Source organism: Centropristis striata, chromosome 1 (genome assembly GCF_030273125.1).
Source record: "Centropristis striata isolate RG_2023a ecotype Rhode Island chromosome 1, C.striata_1.0, whole genome shotgun sequence".
NCBI classification, from domain to species: Eukaryota; Metazoa; Chordata; class Actinopteri; order Perciformes; family Serranidae; genus Centropristis; species Centropristis striata.
This window is the reverse complement of record NC_081517.1, coordinates 16,842,413-16,861,563: the sequence shown is the minus strand read 5'-3', so window position 1 is coordinate 16,861,563 and position 19,151 is coordinate 16,842,413. Positions and strand designations below refer to the sequence as shown.

Here is a 19,151-nt window from a genome sequence, read left to right as displayed (position 1 = left end):
AATTGTCCAGCAGCAATTACAGCACTTTATTTTGAAAGTTAGAAAAACTTTTTCCAGGCAGTGTGTTACTTTTTCTATACCTTTGTATTTAACTAGAAAGTCATCTTTGTTTTCTATCACATAATTTACATTCTTTTACTTAAAACAGTGGTGAACAGTGTCACTAGTAAAGCCAGAGGTCCTTTATAATGAAGACAACACAGCTTTAAATGAAAAGGGAAGTGACGAATCTAAAATTAGCATTCCTCTTTTGGTGTGAAGCAGCCATTTGTCACACTTTCCTGAGTAATACAACTTAAATCACTCACGTATGTGTTGTAATGACGCAAAAAAAGGACTCAAACGGGTCATCTCTGCTGTTCTAGTCTGAAGCAATAATCTTCTCGTCGTGGCTCTAACTGGTGAGTGTGCTGCTCTGATAATGAAATAATTTCTGTTATCTCGCTGTGAACATGAGGTCCACTATCAAGATGGACTGACCCTATTGGGGAAATACACTGGCAAAACCTTTTGTAAATGAATTATTCAAAATATAGGTATGTAAAATATGGTGTAAAATTACAATTTAGTTTTCCACTGTCTTATTTCAGGATCAACTTTTCTTTCATTTTGTTTAGATATTAAGTAACAGATACTCTCCTTTAGGAAACAATATATGAATGTCTTATTTTCTAACAACAAAATGATTCACTGTCTTGATTTTAATTGATAAAACAAACTTACTATACTGTAAGTTTTACTTTAATGGAAAAAATCCTGTTTAGAATGTTAACTTTAAAAAGTCCACTTGGGGGCAGCAAAACATCTGACTCAGTGTGAACTCGGATGACAGAAATCTATCAGAATTTAAGGTGTTAGTTTCCCTACAATGTTAATATTATATTGTAGATATTCCTCTGTTTGTTATTATTATTGTCAACTGCTGCTAAAGTGGTGTGAGGCTTTTGAGAAAATGAATCAGGGAATTGTATTATTTATGTTATACTTTCAGAATAAATGAACTACGTGCAGGGATCTTATATCCTGTTGTGTCACATTGTTAGCATGCCACTGTTCACAAAATGGGATGTGAGAACAACTGTTACCATAGCTGAAGTTTCAAGTGCGTGTTTGAAAAAGTTGAAGTTAAATGTTCTCTGGCACCAAGGGCCTTTGTGGTTTTAATATGTGGCAGCTCCTCATATTCCACCCGCTGATGTGTCATAAAAATCAAACTGGAATTCCAGATGACCTCTGGGTGGATAAAACAAAACAGGTAGTTCTGTATCTTTTTTCAGTTTGGTTCTTCTCAGAAAAAAACAGTCAAATGTGTTATTCTGGAAAGCACAAATAATGTGACGGAAACAGAATATTTGATCATTATTTTAGGTGGAAAAAGCCACTATTGACATGTCTGTGTGGCAGCTATTGTGTTTCTATAAGTTATGAAAAGTGGAGGATGTGGAAATACCTGTTCTAATGAATTATATACCAAAATTAAATCACTTTAATATGGAGGCACAAACATTGCTTTGCTCCTCTCCATACTGACCATAAAGTGTTCACTTCCTCCTAGTACAGTGAGATGAAAGATCACAGAATCTACAGTACTTGTTCTGTATAAAAAATGCATTGTAAGTTCAGCTGAAGTTAATATGCCGCCTCAATTACGTAAATGAAGTTGTTTCTTCAGTACAAACTTCCTTCTTGGTGTTTTCCCATGTATGTCCTTGTGGAGCTGAGACAATGGAGAGCTTCCTGGTAGTCTGTATTTACTGGTTGGTTTTTCATCCTTGTAAAGTCCAGTTTCTTTATGCAAATGTCTGATCTGATGTGTAATTCCAGAGTAGTAGGATTATTACAGCAGCATGCTCACACACGACTATCAGGTAATGGAAGACACACACTTGACTGACTCAGAGTACTGAATCGTTTAGCTTTGATTGCATTGTTTCACAGAAAGAGGGCTGTTGATTTTGATCCCACTATTCACTTACCTTTGGACAGAGGCAAGCTAGCTGTTCTCCCTGTTTATGCTCTTTGTGTTAAGCTAAAATATAAATTGGAGATGAGAGTGGCATCAATCTTCTAATCTGGCACTCAGCAAGAAACAAATAAGCCTATTTACCAAAAATCTATTCCTTCAAAATACCCTTAAAATTGACCTATCCTCAAGGTTTGCAAAGAATGGAAAGTTATGTAAGAAACTTGATAAACTTATTTAACTAGTTACTACTTAAACCAGGTGTTTAAACGGCAACAGTAACTGGGGAGAAAATACATTTCCCTCAAAAAGTAATTGAGAATGCTGACTTGTTGTGTGGGGATGTCATTTTTAGGGGACAGGCTTGTAAAGCGAGCGTGTTCGGGTAATTCTGTGTGTAGGGGCCGTTTAGGGCCAAGTCGGGGAAAGCACACACACTACTCACACTTCTCACAAAGGATGACATTTTTATGACGAACTGAAACTCAGAATGTCTACTGCGCCTGATCCTAAAGTTATAAATGTAAAATGAACATAAAGCGTAATAAAATTGGGAATGAAACGGGCCAACAAAAAGAAAGAGAGCCAAGCCTTAGAAAGGGGTTTCTCCCTGTTCTTTCACACTTCTTCCTGATAGCATCTCAGCCAACTTCTACCGTCAAGGAAACCACACGAACCACACAAAGTTTTTTTCCTACACGTCACATTAATGCTGAGAAGCGATAGCCTAGCAGAAGGGAAACAGAAGTTTCATTTAAGTCTGAATGAGTCTACAGACATGGAAACAACTATCAGTCATGTTGAATGCTGGTGATGAAAAATAGTCAAGAAAAGGGAAGTGTTTTTTCGACACAGGTAGGATCTTGTGTAAATGATGAAATACTATTTTTCAGTGTAATGAATGAGTGAGTCAATGAAGGGAAATGATGCTACATCAGGTGTGGTTGTGATGATGGAGACGTTGATAAAGCGGTTGTATTTCTACGTGAGTACAGATTACACAAGTGGCTTAAGTGTGTGTGTGTGTGTGTTTGATGATGATGATTACGGCTTCTGTCATGATGACAAGATCTTTTTGGTAACTTTTCTGGTAATTTGAATTTGTTCATTTGTTTAAGTAGAAGTATTACAGTGAAGTCTGATGAAATAACTTGAACTCAATGTTCTCTGGGCAGCTTTTTTTAAAATCAGTTATCAGTGGCATCTTTTGATCTGTCAATGAAATACATCAATGACAGAAAGGTTTTGGGTTTTTTGACAGGAAACTGAAGCTTTGGGTTGTAGATATGTCATGTGGAAAAACCCTTTTAGCCAAATCTTAAAAAAAGATTCTTTATAGGGGGTGACATAATCATGCCTGAAAAGTTTTTCAAATTAAGAGTAACTGTTTAAAACAATCCAACTTTATGTTTTGGAAATACTAACTTATGAAGATTTTTTTTTATTTATTCTTTTGTATCAAAGAAAGAGTTATAATTCAAATTCTGTTTGCATTTTGAAGTTCTGTAAATTCTGACATTGTGCCATACATACACTGTAACTTTTCATATAGAAAGAAAGAAAGGCAGGTGTGTGGGGTTTCATATGTGGGAAGGTGAGAATAGGTGGAGGGGGTGAGAGACTGCGAGAAAAGCGACAGTGTGGGGGAGTGAGGAGAGAGAGAAAAAAATGACCCAGATAACTCTTAATGGGGTGTTTAGAAGGCTAAATGATTATGTCTAACATGCTTACAGTTGTGGAAGAAATATTCAGATCCCTTACTTCAGTAAAAGTACTAATATCACACTGTGAAATTACTGCACTACAAGTCCTGCATTCAAAACTTACTGAAGTAAAAGTACTAAAGTATTAGTATCAAAATGTACTTAAAGTATCAAAAGTAAATGTATTTGTTATGTAGAATGGACCCACTCAAATATATATTTCAGATATATATTCTAAATATAATATTAGATTATTTGTTGTGATTAACTTATGTAAACAGCGTATAAAAAGGCAGACATTTTAAGTAAATTTACTTCCACATTTTAAATGTCGTAAATTTACTTTTTACATTCCACCACTGCAAGCTTACAATGGCAATCCTCACATTGCTGATGTTTCTTACCAAAGGATTGGATAAATTTCATTTCCGACCTAATGCTGGCACGAGAGGAAAAGCTAGGAGCATTACTGTTTTTCAGGACAATCCTTTCAACGGTTTTCATGGCATTTAACTCTAAAAATCAACCTGCTGGTGTCACTTGGGAAATAATCAGGGGATGCTCAAACTTGTTGTGATACTTGGTCTAAACCATGAATGTGGTTGGTTATAGTTTCTTCCAAATTGTGCAGCAACCTATCCAGTAAATGTTAAATATGTAATTTGACCACAGTCTGGTTCTGGTGATCAGTCATGTCGCTGCTGCTGTTTCAGGTCATGCTGTTTACCCCTACATGCTTCATGCTGCTGTTGACAGTTATGTTAATTTCCCCCACAATCTCTATTCTAGTTATAGCTTTATAACCAAAGCGTCCACTGAAAGACGTCTGCTGTGTTGCACATTTGAATGTGCTCCTCTCAGCACCTAATACAATCTTTGGATTTCAATTTGAAAATCCAAAAAAGCTGTAAAAAAAATGTAAATACCTTATTGATAACTTAAAAACATCATTCATCACCATGTAATGAATCACTTAAATGTCCACCCACTGACAGCCTGTTAAACCTCACCTCTTAAGAGCAGGTGGGAGGCAACATAAAGGAATATCAAACACCTATACCTGCCAAAAATAATGTATCTGCATGCAACCTGAGCTAACTCAACAGCTATGCCAAAAACAGACCAAAATTGCTTTAGTTAAAAAATATGATCCAGTTAGTCCAGATCCTTCAGTTTAGATGCTCATCAGGCACCAAATGACCACACAGAGGTTTATTAATGTTAACACAGCTGCAGTTATTTTACCTTTCATTGCATACAATCATGAGGAAAATATTATAAATATAGAATTTGTTACTAAAGGGAAATAACACTGTTATTGTTATGGTTGGAAATGAGGAATAAAGAATTGGCACATGACTTCCTTCTTTGTTAATATTTAACTGTTATGATTGCTAGTAGTTCCATGAACTTCAGGAGAACCTACATTTCATTGTTCTACGTTCTACATTTAAAATTTAAATTTTTTTTTCATGCAGAAAAGATCTGAATAAAATGTGACTAAACTGGCTTTTTTCTCTGCACCAGTAACATGCAGCAAGAGAGCAAGAAAGGAAGAGAATTATGGCTGGATAGTAATTTCTTTTTTTTCTTTTTTAGAAATAATGTTAGCTTTCTGAGAAGAGACGTGATATGCATGCACTTTCTGTGAGTAGTTTGTGGTTGTTGTGTGAGAGGAAAGTGAAGAGAACAGTGTCAGCTTTAAAATATGTTTAGGGGAAGTCCAAGTATCGGAAGAGAACAGATATAAACAGAGAAAAAACTTTTCTCTGTGAAACTTAGAAAAGGTTTACCGTTGAGCAGATAGCAAAGGGTTCTTGGTTTGTAGTTTTGATTCAAAGTGCTGCTTCCTCAGTGAGGTTTTCCCCACCATCAGGTGCAGATCATGAGTTAGACATTTGGTGAAGTTGGGAAATTTATTTGATTGTGCACTGCAGGCTCTGAATTGTGCCATTGTGAGCCATGAGATGACAAATAAACCGGTTGAAAATATTTCATCACAGTTCCAGTCAGAATAGAGAGCTTTACCAATACCAAAAGTTTTAGTCCCTATTATGGGTAAAGGTGCAAAAAACACCAGATCCTTCACTTTCCATAATGCAACTTGATGCATGTGCCTATATTTTCATTTGCATAATTTAAAAACACAAAACCAGGGGTCACTTAGTTTATAATTTGTAAACGACTTTCAAACTCAGAGTTGCTTCATAGTAATGTAATATACAACCAATTAGTGAAAAAATTGCACATGACTTCTACATCGGGTCAGGACTACTCAAAAACAAACTGTATTGATGAATGCAGCAAGTTCTCCTAATTCACTTAAGAATTAATGGGTTTGTAAGAGGGGTTCTTGCATGAGGGCCCTGACTTAGTCTCAAAAGAAGTTGTACTCAAGTTGTAATCAAGCTAGCAGATAACTTTTTAATTAATTTGGTTCTGGAACTCTGACACAAAGTTTAAATACTTCCATTGTTCTGGAGAATACTCATTTGTGATTCACAGACAAGTTTCATTTAAAACTGTGCAGCAGGCAACCTCAAACAAAGCTCCGGTCAACAGTTCAACCACTGTCGTCAATCTGTTCATAGAGTATGTTAAACTGTGGTTAACCATTGCAACTATACTTCTGATTTATACAATGTTATCAGATTACAACTCTCACTGAAACAGAACCTACTTTCAGTTAAATTAACATATGGATAATGGTGTCAATACAGACAAGTTGCTATCAACCGGCCACACAACCCTTTATGGAATATTTTGGACACACTTTCACTATAACTCCTTTGGCTGTTTGATAACAATTAATCTAATACATCTGGTGATGACGACATATTTTCCCTGATTTCCATTGCAGTGTTCTTCACTACAAGATGCCTGTTGGTTTTATGTGTCCCTATACAACTCTACAAAACAATTCTATCACAATGAAAACTTTTTAACTCACCATTTGAACCACGTTAGTTACATTTTGTTTAAGAGACTCTGTTGAGAAATGTAAAGATGTAACTGTAGCTCATTAGCCATTCATAGGACATAGAGCAACTATTTTCTACTATTTATGTGAATGTGATTCCCTCTGTTAGTGACATGCCATTCAATGTATAACCTTTTGTTATTTGTAGCTCATGTATTGTAGACCAAGCCTGCTGTTAAAATAGTAAAGGCAAGTCCTGTGACCTCTGTGTTTAGTAAACACTGTGGTGAAGGCTATCAACCTTGAACCACTTAGTTCCACCTACACATTTTTTTGTTCCCACTTCTGCCCTTAGAGTAGTGCTGGCCAAATGAAGCCCCATGAATCCTTGAAGCTTTCCATCCAATTGGTTAAAAAAAAGGTTAATTTCTCAAGGCTTAATGTGCTCACAAATGCCCCTGCTGGTCAAAACCTTTATTGTCATTTAAACTATTTGTGATGGCCTCTTGGCTGTCTGCAGCAGTGGCAGCATGAGAATAATCACTGCCAAGAACAATTTAATTTGATTTTGTGTGGTTCATTCATTCATTCATTCGTTTAATCTGCTTTTGATTAATGTGTGAGTAATGGTAAAAGTCTATTATTGTCAAAAAACGTGTCAGAATAAATCCAATGGGGCATGAGATGTTTCTGTTAAACTGTTGCAGTGGTTTCCAAAGATTAGACAGTGGTTGTGCTTGTGAATACTGGGGTGATGGTGATGACTTTATTCATTTTTATCAAGAAACAATATTTTGCCACTGTGCTTGGACTCAATTTCATGGGGATCCATTGCGCTATATATATGTATATATGCTCCTACCTACCTGAACACCCTGATTCAGACATATGCTACCTCACGACCGCTGCGCTCTTCCAATGAACGGCGCCTGGCTCTGCCCCCCGTTGGTCCAAGGCAATCCAGACTCTTTGCACTTCTTGTTCCCCGCTGGTGGAACACACTACCAGTTCCTACCAGAGCAGGGGCGTCCCTCTCTACCTTCAAAAAACTCCTGAAGACCCAGCTCTTCAGAGAGCATCTTCTCTCCTAGACCACATGATAAGTCTACTCCTCAAAGAATTGTCACTAGCACTAATAGCTCTTATTGCACTATACCTTGATTGTTTGCTTTTTACTCTTCCTGTAAGTCGCTTTGGATAAAAGCGTCTGCTAAATGACTAAATGTAAATGTAAATGTAAATGTTCATATATCATGCCAACACTCAAACCGTTCCCTGAACCAGCCAGGCTTCAAACTTCATCAATGACGTCACTCGCCCTTAAAGAAACAAGCCTCGATACACGCTTCATAAAAGACTTCCCGGATTTCTCAACACACGCTCCGAAGCCTCGGTAAAATGACATACAATTGTATATAAGTAAATAGGAAAACAAGCCTACTTCTCACTCTGTTTATTACCTCAGTAAAAACTTACAAAGAGTTTATGGTCTCAATCACTAGTTCCAAGTCTTAAAAACAGCATGATGTTCATTTAGTAAATGCTGGTCACATTTAAAGTAGAATATACAATAAAGCAGAAGGGTATGCTTTAGGCCTTGTGATTGACAGGTCATTGCCACAGTACAATAGGAGGGTAATAGTTCAAAGAAGAAAACACACACATCAGATTTTATTGTAACATTTTGGTCACTTAAAAATTCAGATGAACAATTAGTAAATTGTAAATTGAATAAGTACGGCCTCCCTCAAAACCAAAGTCCACAAACCACTGGGTGACCTGACACAAGGGCTGGACCGGGACAAAAATCTGACCTTTTTGCCCCGACCGGCCCACCACAACTGATAACTCACCAACTATCTTAGTGAGACAGCTGTGCACAATGTCAGCAGCTGATCATGAAGAAGCGTCTCCACTGATCATAAACGTAGTGATCGTGAATTAACCGGCATCGCTAACTGTACAGAGTGTCCGGTGCTTGTTGTAAACAAACAGAGATCGCTAAGTGAACACCTCCTGCAGCAGCAGCACATACACACTGTACTGCTACAGAGCTAACTGTTAGCCTGTTAGCAATTTGCAGACTGGACGCTAAGGGGTAAACATCCCCTTCGGCTCTGCAGCTGGGGAAGACTGCTACAGGAGGACTGTGCCACTTCGACTTGTTCCTACTCTTCTTAACGAGCCGCGGCTGCTGCAGCACCAAACAGTTTGGTTTGGTTAGTTTAGCGCATTTTGCAGCATCCGCCTGAAGGGCTTATCGTTTGATTTCTCTTAATTTCTCCGATACTCCGCGTTTTTTTTACATTTTTATTTTTACTGATTGATTGACAATCGATGGGCCCAAGGAGGAGTGCTCTCGGCCCTCCCTCTACCTCATTTTTATTGACTATTGGCCAATGAGACTGCCGAGCCTTGACATGATTGGCTGATTGACAGCAGAAGGGGCCAATTTGGAGGGGCCCTTGGACTTCGGCACTCCTCCTACCTCTTTTATTGGCCATTGGGCAATCAGTCAACCAAAAAATTTATTAAAAATTAATTACTTAATTAATGAAAAAATTAAATTAATTTGTTTTGTTTTGTTTTTTCAAGTCTTTCGGCCCAAAAGACCTGCCGGCCCACCGGGCATTTGCCCGGTATGCCAGATGGCTAGTCCAGCCCTGCCTGACAGCTAAGCTATTTATCATCATGAAACCAATAAAATACAACCTCACATTACTTGACATTTTAGTAACTTATCACATATCTCATATTAGTGCTACACATCCATATGTGTGAGTTTGTACAGCCTTGATTTTTAACATAGTCGACTTTATTTCAGCAGCCTGATTTCTCTACTTTTACAGGTGTTATGTATCTGCATATTTTATTGCAATTACCGCGATCCAGTTAGACATATTTGAGGTTATATAGATCAGCCAGAGTAAAAAATATGCTTTCATAGGCCACTTGGGAGTAGTAGTTTTATTTCAGTGATGATATTGTATGAACATTTTATTCAGGATCATACAATAAGATGGACTTCATGTGTCTGTAATACAGATGGACCTCCTGTTACAAAAACTATAGAACCACCAAATTGTGATTGTTTCTGGTTTTAAACCTTTTGACTCCTACAAGCAGCAGTTGTCCTGAATCCAATACAGTGGTATGCTGTAGCTTTAAGAGGATCTATGCAGTTTAGCTTCCCTTTTCACCTTTTTTACCATTCAGATGACAGTTGACAGAAGTGTTTCCCATAATTGGAAAGATATACACTTCAGCTTTCTGACTCCTGTATAACTACCATGTAATTATGATTACAGAGAACATGATCTACAGTTAGATCAGTGCTGTTTTTAGAAAAGGAAACGATGTTAGCAGGATGTGTACTTGTTAAAATAGTGGAACATTTGAGTTCTCAGAAAAAACACTCTGACCTTTTAAACCACATAAACAGGTGACCGAGGTGTATTTCCCCTGGGCACGGAAATGGAAAAAGAAATTTAAAAAAGATATAAACTTATATAAATATTGTGTGCACATGGCAAAAAAAGTATAATTTGCTTGAATAGAAATGTATTCTTGCAAGTATTATAAAATGTTTGAAAAAATGTACTGTTATTGCTGTAATAACCACATAAAACAAATTATACCTGAGATAGACACGCACACATTTATTTTTCATCCTGTTTTTGACAGATTTAAATGTCAGTGTGGTTCAGATACGCAGCTGTAGAATGTATGCCATGAAGGGCAAAAAGAGACAAAATACATATGAAATATGAAAAAATAACTCCCTGAGACCCACACGTTGACTTTTTGTCTGTCAGAGGCTGAAATGGGCTCAGTTTTAATGTTACAGTGACAACACTGGGGAGCTAATCAAGTTGTACCAACCAAGTCATGATATCTTATTAGGGAAGGGGGTTAATAAACGTAATAATGGGTTAAAAACTGGCATGGACATTCTCAAAAGGGTCCCTTGACCTTTGCCCTCAAGATATTTGAATGGAAATGTTTTCTATGGGTACCCACGACTCTCCTCTTTAAACACATGGTAATGTCTATTCTCACCCCATGGAGTTTGGGACAAAAAACTATGCAGCTTAAAGTTAGGTTACATTTTGGCAAGGGAGAAACTGGCATTGCCATTTACAAAGGGCCCCCTTGACCTTTGACCTCAAGGTTTAAGAATAAGAATGGTTTCCAAGGGTACCCACAAGCCTTCCCTATACAGACATCCTTTAATTTATGCTAATACCATGCAGTGTGAGGCAGCATGTTCTTGCATGCAGTAAAATATTTTTGCCTCTTCTAAAATGGTGTATTTAAATATTTCTGGGGCCCATAAACAGTCTTGGAATTGGGTATGTCTGGAAACTGAGACTATTGTGAATTAAACAAGCATATTTCTATTCATGTGTGATAATGTTAGTTCCTATAGCCAATATTTTAGAACCTGACCTCACTGCATAAAATATACTGTTCCAATGCAAAAATTGCAATATGAAACACATTTGAGCATGAGTATAACTTTCAAATACTTATCTGATAATGTTATAAGCCCTTTTACACTTCAAACCTAAAAAGTTTGTATAAGTGACTACCCAAAAAACAATGTTTATTTCATTATGTAAAACAAAAAAATAACAACAACAACTTGACACACAGTGCTGCGATGCATCTCAAATTAATCAGATTGCAGCTTTCAGATGATGCACCACTTCTATGTGGCATCTACTGTTGATGTGCTATCTTCCCTCCTACAGCCCCAGCCCCCCTCAAAAAGATTTAAAAAAATATGGTTCTGTGGGGGTCTCAGAGGATTAAAAACCATACTGTGTCTGTGCATCCACTTGGTGTAAAGACTGGGGAAATGACAGCAGCAGGGAAGTAATGGGAAGGTTTTTTTTGGAGATTTTTAAATTGTTGAATCCATGCATCACTTAATGGTTACAAGTACTGCCTGTCTTTAACTTATTTATTTAATTAGCTTTTACTGGAGGAGGAAACTTCTTAGAACTTAACCACAAAAACTCAGTGAGTGAGAATGACTGAAGTGTGAGAAGACAGGATCTTGTTTTCTGATAACATTTCTCCGTGGTGACCTATATTAACAGGGCGGGGGGTTGCCATTTCCTTTGACAGATAAATAACTTTGTGCGCTGTCCTTTCACAGAGTATCAAATGAAGACAACACACTGAAACAGATCCTTCACTAACAGGTAAGACACTCATCAGGATGTGATACCTGGGCTTGCAGGGAATGATTCTGTTTTTTCCACGCTGGTATGATGACTGTGTCTCTTTAAAGCACATTATTGAAAATGTTGAGTGTACCACAAGTAATTTGTTTTTTTTATCAGTTTTACACCCACATCGAAAGAAACATTAATAGTGGGATTATTCATGTATCAGCTGCTGTAACTGGCACTAATATTGGTCTTTTTATTTATCATCGTATGTGATTACAAGTTGTATATGAGTTTCTTTATTTGACACTATAAGACATTAAATCAAACTAAGATGTCACAGGAGGAAGAATGAAGTTGAAGATATGTTTTCATTTTGGTCTTTAGTATCAGTTTCAGCACAGTAAATGGCAAAAAATCACACCTAAAGTAGACAATACTTATGGCCACTTTGAAACCAATAACAACTGCTTTTGGTAATAACATGATTAATTGCTAATTTTTCACGAAATAGAGTATTTGTCCTACTTATATCAACCAAGCTGGGTCCTTGGGTTAAGACCATGAGCTGCAGTTTGAGTCCAGCGGGGGACTTTTGTTGTTATCTCTTTCACTTGTTTCCTGTTATCATTATCTACGGCCTATAATGAGGGCTTAAAATGCCTCCTCATAAATACTTTTATTTACCAGGGAACACCAGAACAGTCCCGTTATTGTTCTTTTGTCTTACCAAAATTTTGACACACAGAAAAGCATGTGATGTATCACTAAAGCAAAAAAAATACCGGGGTTCTGCAAGTAATGAAGCTGTCAATCCGCTGTGTGTACTTTCAAGGAAATACTTTTGGGATGCACTGATAAATCGGCTTGTATATCTGATGTTTGGCACTAATTTTGTGCTGACTGAATGTTGTGTTGGAGATTTGCGGTCGGACTTGGACAAGACAGTCCTTTAAAAACTATTCAGTGACTTTTTTATAACTGATGATTCCCCTTCCTCCTGAAAATGTGTTTTTTCATGACTTCCAGTGTATTCACTTCTTACCTTGCAACAGTAGGTGATGCTGGGCGTGGTCAGAGGTGACCTTAGTGCTGTTAGGCAGGACTTTGAATCCCAGCGAGGGAGGATGCTGTGTCTAATCTATCAGTCAAAGAAATAAAAGTTGAGATGCATACAAAAAAGATAATTATTAAATGTGGTGCTGATCCTGACCTTTGAAGTCTGAGTTAATAGGGACTTCCCTTAGACATTATCTTAGACTGCGATGGGTTCTTATCACATTTTACACAGGTGGTTTCAATCTGTGTCAGTGGAAACAGAGCAGTCAAACTAAGGCAGAAACATTTCTACCACCTGTATTTTGGCATGTGTGCAGAAATAAGTGCTGAAAAATACCACTGTAGTGTAAATTTACTACCTCTCTGAGTGAGAAAAGTGGACTAAAGACCAAGTCGAAGTTCCTTTTAGTTTTCTTTATTATCAATCATCTGAATACACTGCCTAGGTACAGCGGAGGAGAACTTTGTCAATTTCAAGGCTGCTGAAAAAAGTTGTGCCTCCAATGGAGCCCGTGTTCTCTCTAAATTTTCTCTCTGTGTGTAAGGTTATTAATTCAAATGTTTTAGCTTATGGCTGCACCTATAGAGCACGCTCTTGTGAGCACACACGCTGTTATACTTTTTAACCTTAAAAGGATGCAATCTGTACTTGTTTATATCCAAATTCCAACGCCTCTTCTGTCTGATATATCCCTGATCTTACAGCCCCTTATTTCTGGTTTAAACCGGCCTGGAGACTGGCTGCATTACACCACAAAACACAAAAAGGAGAGCAACATACAGTGTGTGTCGTCAGGATCAGAATACAGATGTGTAACCCTCTCAAGCAAGAAAAGTCAGTGAAATCCTTTGGGAAACCAACCATGCTATTGGTTTGAGATATCCCCAGAAAAGAAGACGGATGACATCAAAAAATGGAGAGAAATAAGAAAATCTCTCTGCTGTTTCTATTTCTGGCTCTGCCTAATGTCTGTAGTAATGAGAACTGCCCGAACGACCCTGATAACAGTAAGTGATTTTTTGCTATCTTGATTTATATTGTGTTATTTTCCAGCATCATCTATTGCAAGATATTTTTGTTACATGCAAAGGCTTCATTGTTTTCATCTGCATTAGATCCCAAAGATCTCACCTGTGAAAGTGACTACGACCGTACCATCACTTGTGTGTGGAACAGCACACGCGTGTCTGATCATCAGGACAATGTGTGCACAATTCTCGGTGTTTTTAAAGGGTAAGGACAGCAGCTACAAAAAAAACTAGACTGAAAGGTTCTTCAGATTCAAATAAACAGTAATGTTTATGAGTGCAGCGAAATAAAATAAACATGTTTTTCACCAGTAGCTATGTCAAATACAGCACTTCATGTGTCCTGACGCCCGTTGACGCCTCTAGACCAACGCTAAAGAAATGCTCCATGATCTTCAATCGCAACAAGCGAGTGAGTTCAAGAAGTTCTACGGTAACCAAACACTTCAATATTTGTACATATACACTGAGAGATACTGTATGTACCCACAGACTTTTATTGTGAAAGAAACATCTGTAAATCAGTGGGTAATTTTCTTGAGCGTCACAACTCCTGCAAAATAACTCCATCCATTACATCTGATAACATTTGAAAATTAGTTTTGGACTATTTTTTTTATGAATGCTTTTCAAGCACACTATTTTCCTCTTTTAATTCGCAGTTTCAGTCCACCCACAACCTGTCCATTACTCTGACGTGTAACCGCCCAGAGCACAGTTTAACCATTTTCTTCAAGCCAGCTTGTCACAGTGAGTACAATGAATAATAAACTCTATATTAAAAAAAAATAAATAATAATAATAATAATAGCGTCTCTTTTTTACCTTAACTTGTGAGCTGAAACAAATTATGTGTTTGTGATACTCCAGTAAAGCTGGATTCTCCACCAAAACCAAACATCATCAACTCCACTATTGTTTCCTCGACCCCCCAAGTTAAGACAGTGTTCCCTCGGTACACCTTCCAACTGCAGTGGAGACTGGAGGATGAGTCATGGAGTGTGTGTATATATTTTGTTTCCATGCTGATTTTCTGTGTATTTTGTCAGAGATGAGTGTAACTGTCGGCGAGATCTTGAGATTCAATATTAAAAAATCCACATTTCTTCCCAGGATTATCCTGAGATAAAAGACTCTGCATGGGAATGCATGTGGGAGCTGAATGCTGATCAGCTGATACGAGGTGGGAGATACGAGGCACGCACTAGAGTGATGATCATTGATCCTACGTTCTACAAGTCAACCTATAGTGAATGGAGCCCAACTGTGTCATGGGTGTCACATGAAGGAAGAACAAAACCACCACCACCACCACCACCATCAGGTAAAAGTTTAATGTGAGCATTCGGAGCTCTGGTTCATGCTTTGAATAACTGGGAAGGAAACCAGTTGGACAAACATTACATTTTGAAAGGAGATCATGTACGTTTTCTTACATATAAATATTGTGGGTTCAATCAGAGCTGTGTACTCAAGTCACATGGCATTAACACAAGTCCGACTCGAGGCACAAATTGATGACTTATTTTGACTTGTAAAATAGTGGTGCTAACGGCCGTTCTTCTGCACTTAATCACTAGAATCAGTTCATTAAAAAGATAAGTACAAAAGTTCTCTATCGTCTCGAGACTATTTCTCCACTTTGTTACATATTTCATATATACGGGGACATTGTCAGTGGTAATTTCTTTAAGATTTATTGTTTAAAATGTCATTATGTATCAGGATAATTGCTTGAAAAGAGATATAACCCAGATTTGTTCTCTACAGCTGGATAAATACTACACACTTACCTAATTACTTACCCCATGCTCTGTCCTGTGTTTGTCCAGATCCTTCTGGTGGTCTTTTGGGTTATGCCATCGGTGCTGCAGCCATTGCCATGTTTCTCATTGTTGTAGGCTGTAGGACGAACAGAACCACCTGGTAAGTAGAGACAAACACAAAGCACTTGCCATTTGTGTAACTCACTTGTGTTGCAGCTGACTGTACACATTTGATGTGCTATGTTCAAAGCATTATATTTCTAATGTATTGTTGTTTTGTCTTGCAGGGTTTACATCGTAAAGAAAATCAAAGGTCCACCCATACCGAATCCAGAAAAGTTCTTCCCGCATAATGTAGATTTCCAGGTGAGCTTATGAAATATTCAATATATATGGCCTTATAGGCCATAATTCATATCTTCCCTCTCACATACACAAAAATACCTCTTGATAGGTAAAATTGTGAATGTGAGAGGGAAGATATGGAATATGGTCTATATGGCCCCTAATACAACAGTACATACTTTATAGTGAAAAGCTGGACTACATACTTACATAACACTAACATAACACATTAAAGCTGCACGACTTAACTGAATTTTTTTACTCTATTGCTCTTTAGCTGATCAATGTACCAATTTCTTCTTGCCTGCCTGCTTCAGCTGTAAATTAAAGTTGGCAATAGCCATGAAACTGAATAAGAATTTAACCTAAATCTGCACACCAAATAATCCAAATCATTGTATGAAAGACTCTAAAAGGCTCCATAAAGATTCTCTGTAGCTTCGTCACAATCACGGTCGGCCAGGACAAATAGTCACCTGATCCATCGTTTGTTAATATAATAATATTAATTTGTGCAGCCTAAAGGAAAGCAACGTATATTGAAAAAGGGAGAGCGCAATGAGACACAAAACAGCAGGATGTACAACCCACACAACCCTTGAAACCAGACAGATGAAATTAGTCAGAAGACAACTGACCTTTATGATTCAAGGTTTAAACTGCGTCATTCTAGGAGCAGAGAAATGTGACAAAAATACTTTGTGATGGCTATTAATAAACTATTTATAGTCGCACCTTTACAACCTTATTTATTGCAAATGCAATTTCTCTTGTATTTTTAACCTTCTATATTTTATACCTTTACCCCCCAGACTTGGTTGAGCCCTTACTTCACCAGTGAGTCCTTACATTCCTTCCTAAAACCGTTGGAAATCGTCTCGGTGGAGGTAACCTCCGCTGTGGATGCTGTGGCACCCTGCGGGCCGCAGGCAGCCCTGCTAGAGAAGATGAGAAGGGAAAAGAGCTGCTCCAATTCCAATTTCTCCAACCCCAGTTACTCCCAGCTGTGTCCTCTTCCTCCTGTCTCCTCGCTCGCTGCGGGGAACCTGGCGCCCTGTGCCACTGATACACCTTACGGGCCTGTTGGTAGTCAAGGTGAAGGTAAAAACCCGGAGGTGGATAGGGATGAAGTGAAGGGAAAAGAAGTGGAAATCTGCCAGTTGCTCTCCAAAGGCAGCGACAACAGCGAGCACATGCTGGTCATTTCAGACTATGAGAGGGCAGAGAACCCTCAGGTTGAACGCATCAGGCTCCAGAGTCTAGATTCAGGTGTCTGCAGTGGAGAAGAGGTCAGTCATGAAAGCCTGGAGGCAGATAGCATCAACGGGACTGATAACCACGATGAAAGACCAGAGGGCGAGAAAGAGAGGGAGGGAGGGGATGGAAAAGAAGTAGATGTTCAGAAGTTGTTAGCAGGCAGTGGAGGTGTCTTTGACAAAAGCTCTATTCTGGTTTGTTCCGGTTATGAGAGAGTCCCGAACCTGCAGGCTGATAGCCCCGAGCTCTTCAGCATGGATTCAGGCATGGGCAGTGGAGGCGAGGAGCAGGTGAGTCAGGAGGAGGACGCTGAAAAGTCCACCGAATCCACAAGCCTCCTGTGTCATCCTCCCAGCCCTTCACCATGCTCCCTGCCCTCTTTCACACCACCGCCTTTCAATTCCTCTGGGCCAGGGTCGAGTCCAGGTCTGCAACCTCTGCCGAGTCATTTACTTGAGAGGATCGCTCTAATGTCAACCAACAGGTCAGTGGAGCCCTCTAGTGATGGATATATGCCAGTGAGACAGGAACAGAAAAACTGACAGTACATGCTGTCCAATACAATATGTTACACGAGTGAATAACTGCCCACACATCAGAGTACAAGGAGTTTGGATTCATCGAGGAGACACTCTTGCATTGTGCTCCAACAGCAGATGGATTCAATACAATCTGAGTGGAGCTGATAGCTGTGGAAGGACTTCTACAGTAACTCAACGAATTGATTTCTTTGATCCACTGCTTAATGATACAGAAGCATATTGTTATTGAACGGCCCTGTGGCTGAGCTGCCTGTCAGGTGAAAAATGAACGAAAGACACAAACCCGACGATCTATTATGAGATGCCAACGAGTCGTGTCATCCCTGCAAGCTACACTGAACTGTGAAATATAATTTCTCGTTTCTCACATCTTACTACTATTTATTAACTTCGCTTGGGCCACTGAAAATACCATGACTTATTGAAAGTATAATTTTTTACTGAGCAAATTGTAAAAGCATCCTATCAAATTATCGGTGTAAACAGACATGGATACAGACATGGATTTGCTCAGGGCTAACGGACATGTTTAATGCAATCCCTACCTCATAAAGCCTTTGCAAATTCTTGTTTATGAATGTTTGAAAGCTGCACTGTTCACTGTACTCTGGCCTGCAGCCTTCCTCTTCTTCTTGTTCTCTTTTATTGATGCACACAAAAATATATTGTTTTTCCGAGGCAGTTATTGTGAAATTCTGAATTTTATAAATGAAAAATGCTAATACATTTTTTATTTTTATTTATAGTTTATACTGCTTGTTTACTATTTATTGTTATTTTGCTATCCACTTTGCTGCTTATTATTATTATTATTGTTGTTGTTGTTTAAGTAAGCCCATGGAATACATTACAGCTGAGGAAAGTCAATGTTTTTCTTATTCACAAACATTCTTAACATCACACCTCTTTCAAATAACTAACACAACAAAAAATGAAATAAAATTAGTACACAAAATAGAGTAATTTTATTTATTTATGAATAAAAAATAATGGGAAATAAAGAAGAAATTAGCTTTGAACTTCAAAGAAAACTTCTTTTGTAAAAATGTTGAGTCTTTAAAGCAGTCTTTAAGTGTGAACTAATTTGCTTCAGGTGCTCTTTCGCGCTGTGCTGTGAACTCACTTGGGATCTACTGTTTGCATGAAAGGAACTGTGGGAAATGAGTTGCCTAGCTTCACTCTGCTTCAATCCCAGTAGATTTATTTGTGCAGGGGATGAGACTGGAAGCATCACTGTTGCCTAGTAATGATTTGTGACCTCAGTATTATCTATACTAATTTAACTCTGCTGCTCCTTTCAGATGAAGCCGTGCTATGCAATTGGTTATAATGAAGCCATAATTTATGACTTAGTGTATGGTTTTATTCCAGTCAAAGCATAGAGATAGTA

At 38.1% G+C, this 19,151-nt stretch overlaps 1 protein-coding gene across 1 annotated transcript; it reads left to right on the top strand.

Moving 5' to 3' along the window:
- Window positions 1–262: 262 nt before the first annotated feature.
- On the top strand, window positions 263–18,249 carry LOC131971400 (uncharacterized). The gene is made up of 11 exons (XM_059332829.1): window positions 263–401; window positions 11,751–11,796; window positions 13,528–13,830; window positions 13,939–14,056; window positions 14,164–14,263; window positions 14,514–14,601; window positions 14,722–14,852; window positions 14,965–15,175; window positions 15,684–15,777; window positions 15,905–15,983; window positions 16,775–18,249. Exons 3-11 carry the CDS (start codon window positions 13,737–13,739, stop codon window positions 17,759–17,761), a joined length of 1,902 nt encoding a protein of 633 aa, XP_059188812.1. The 5' UTR covers window positions 263–401; window positions 11,751–11,796; window positions 13,528–13,736; the 3' UTR covers window positions 17,762–18,249.
- Window positions 18,250–19,151: the final 902 nt, after the last annotated feature.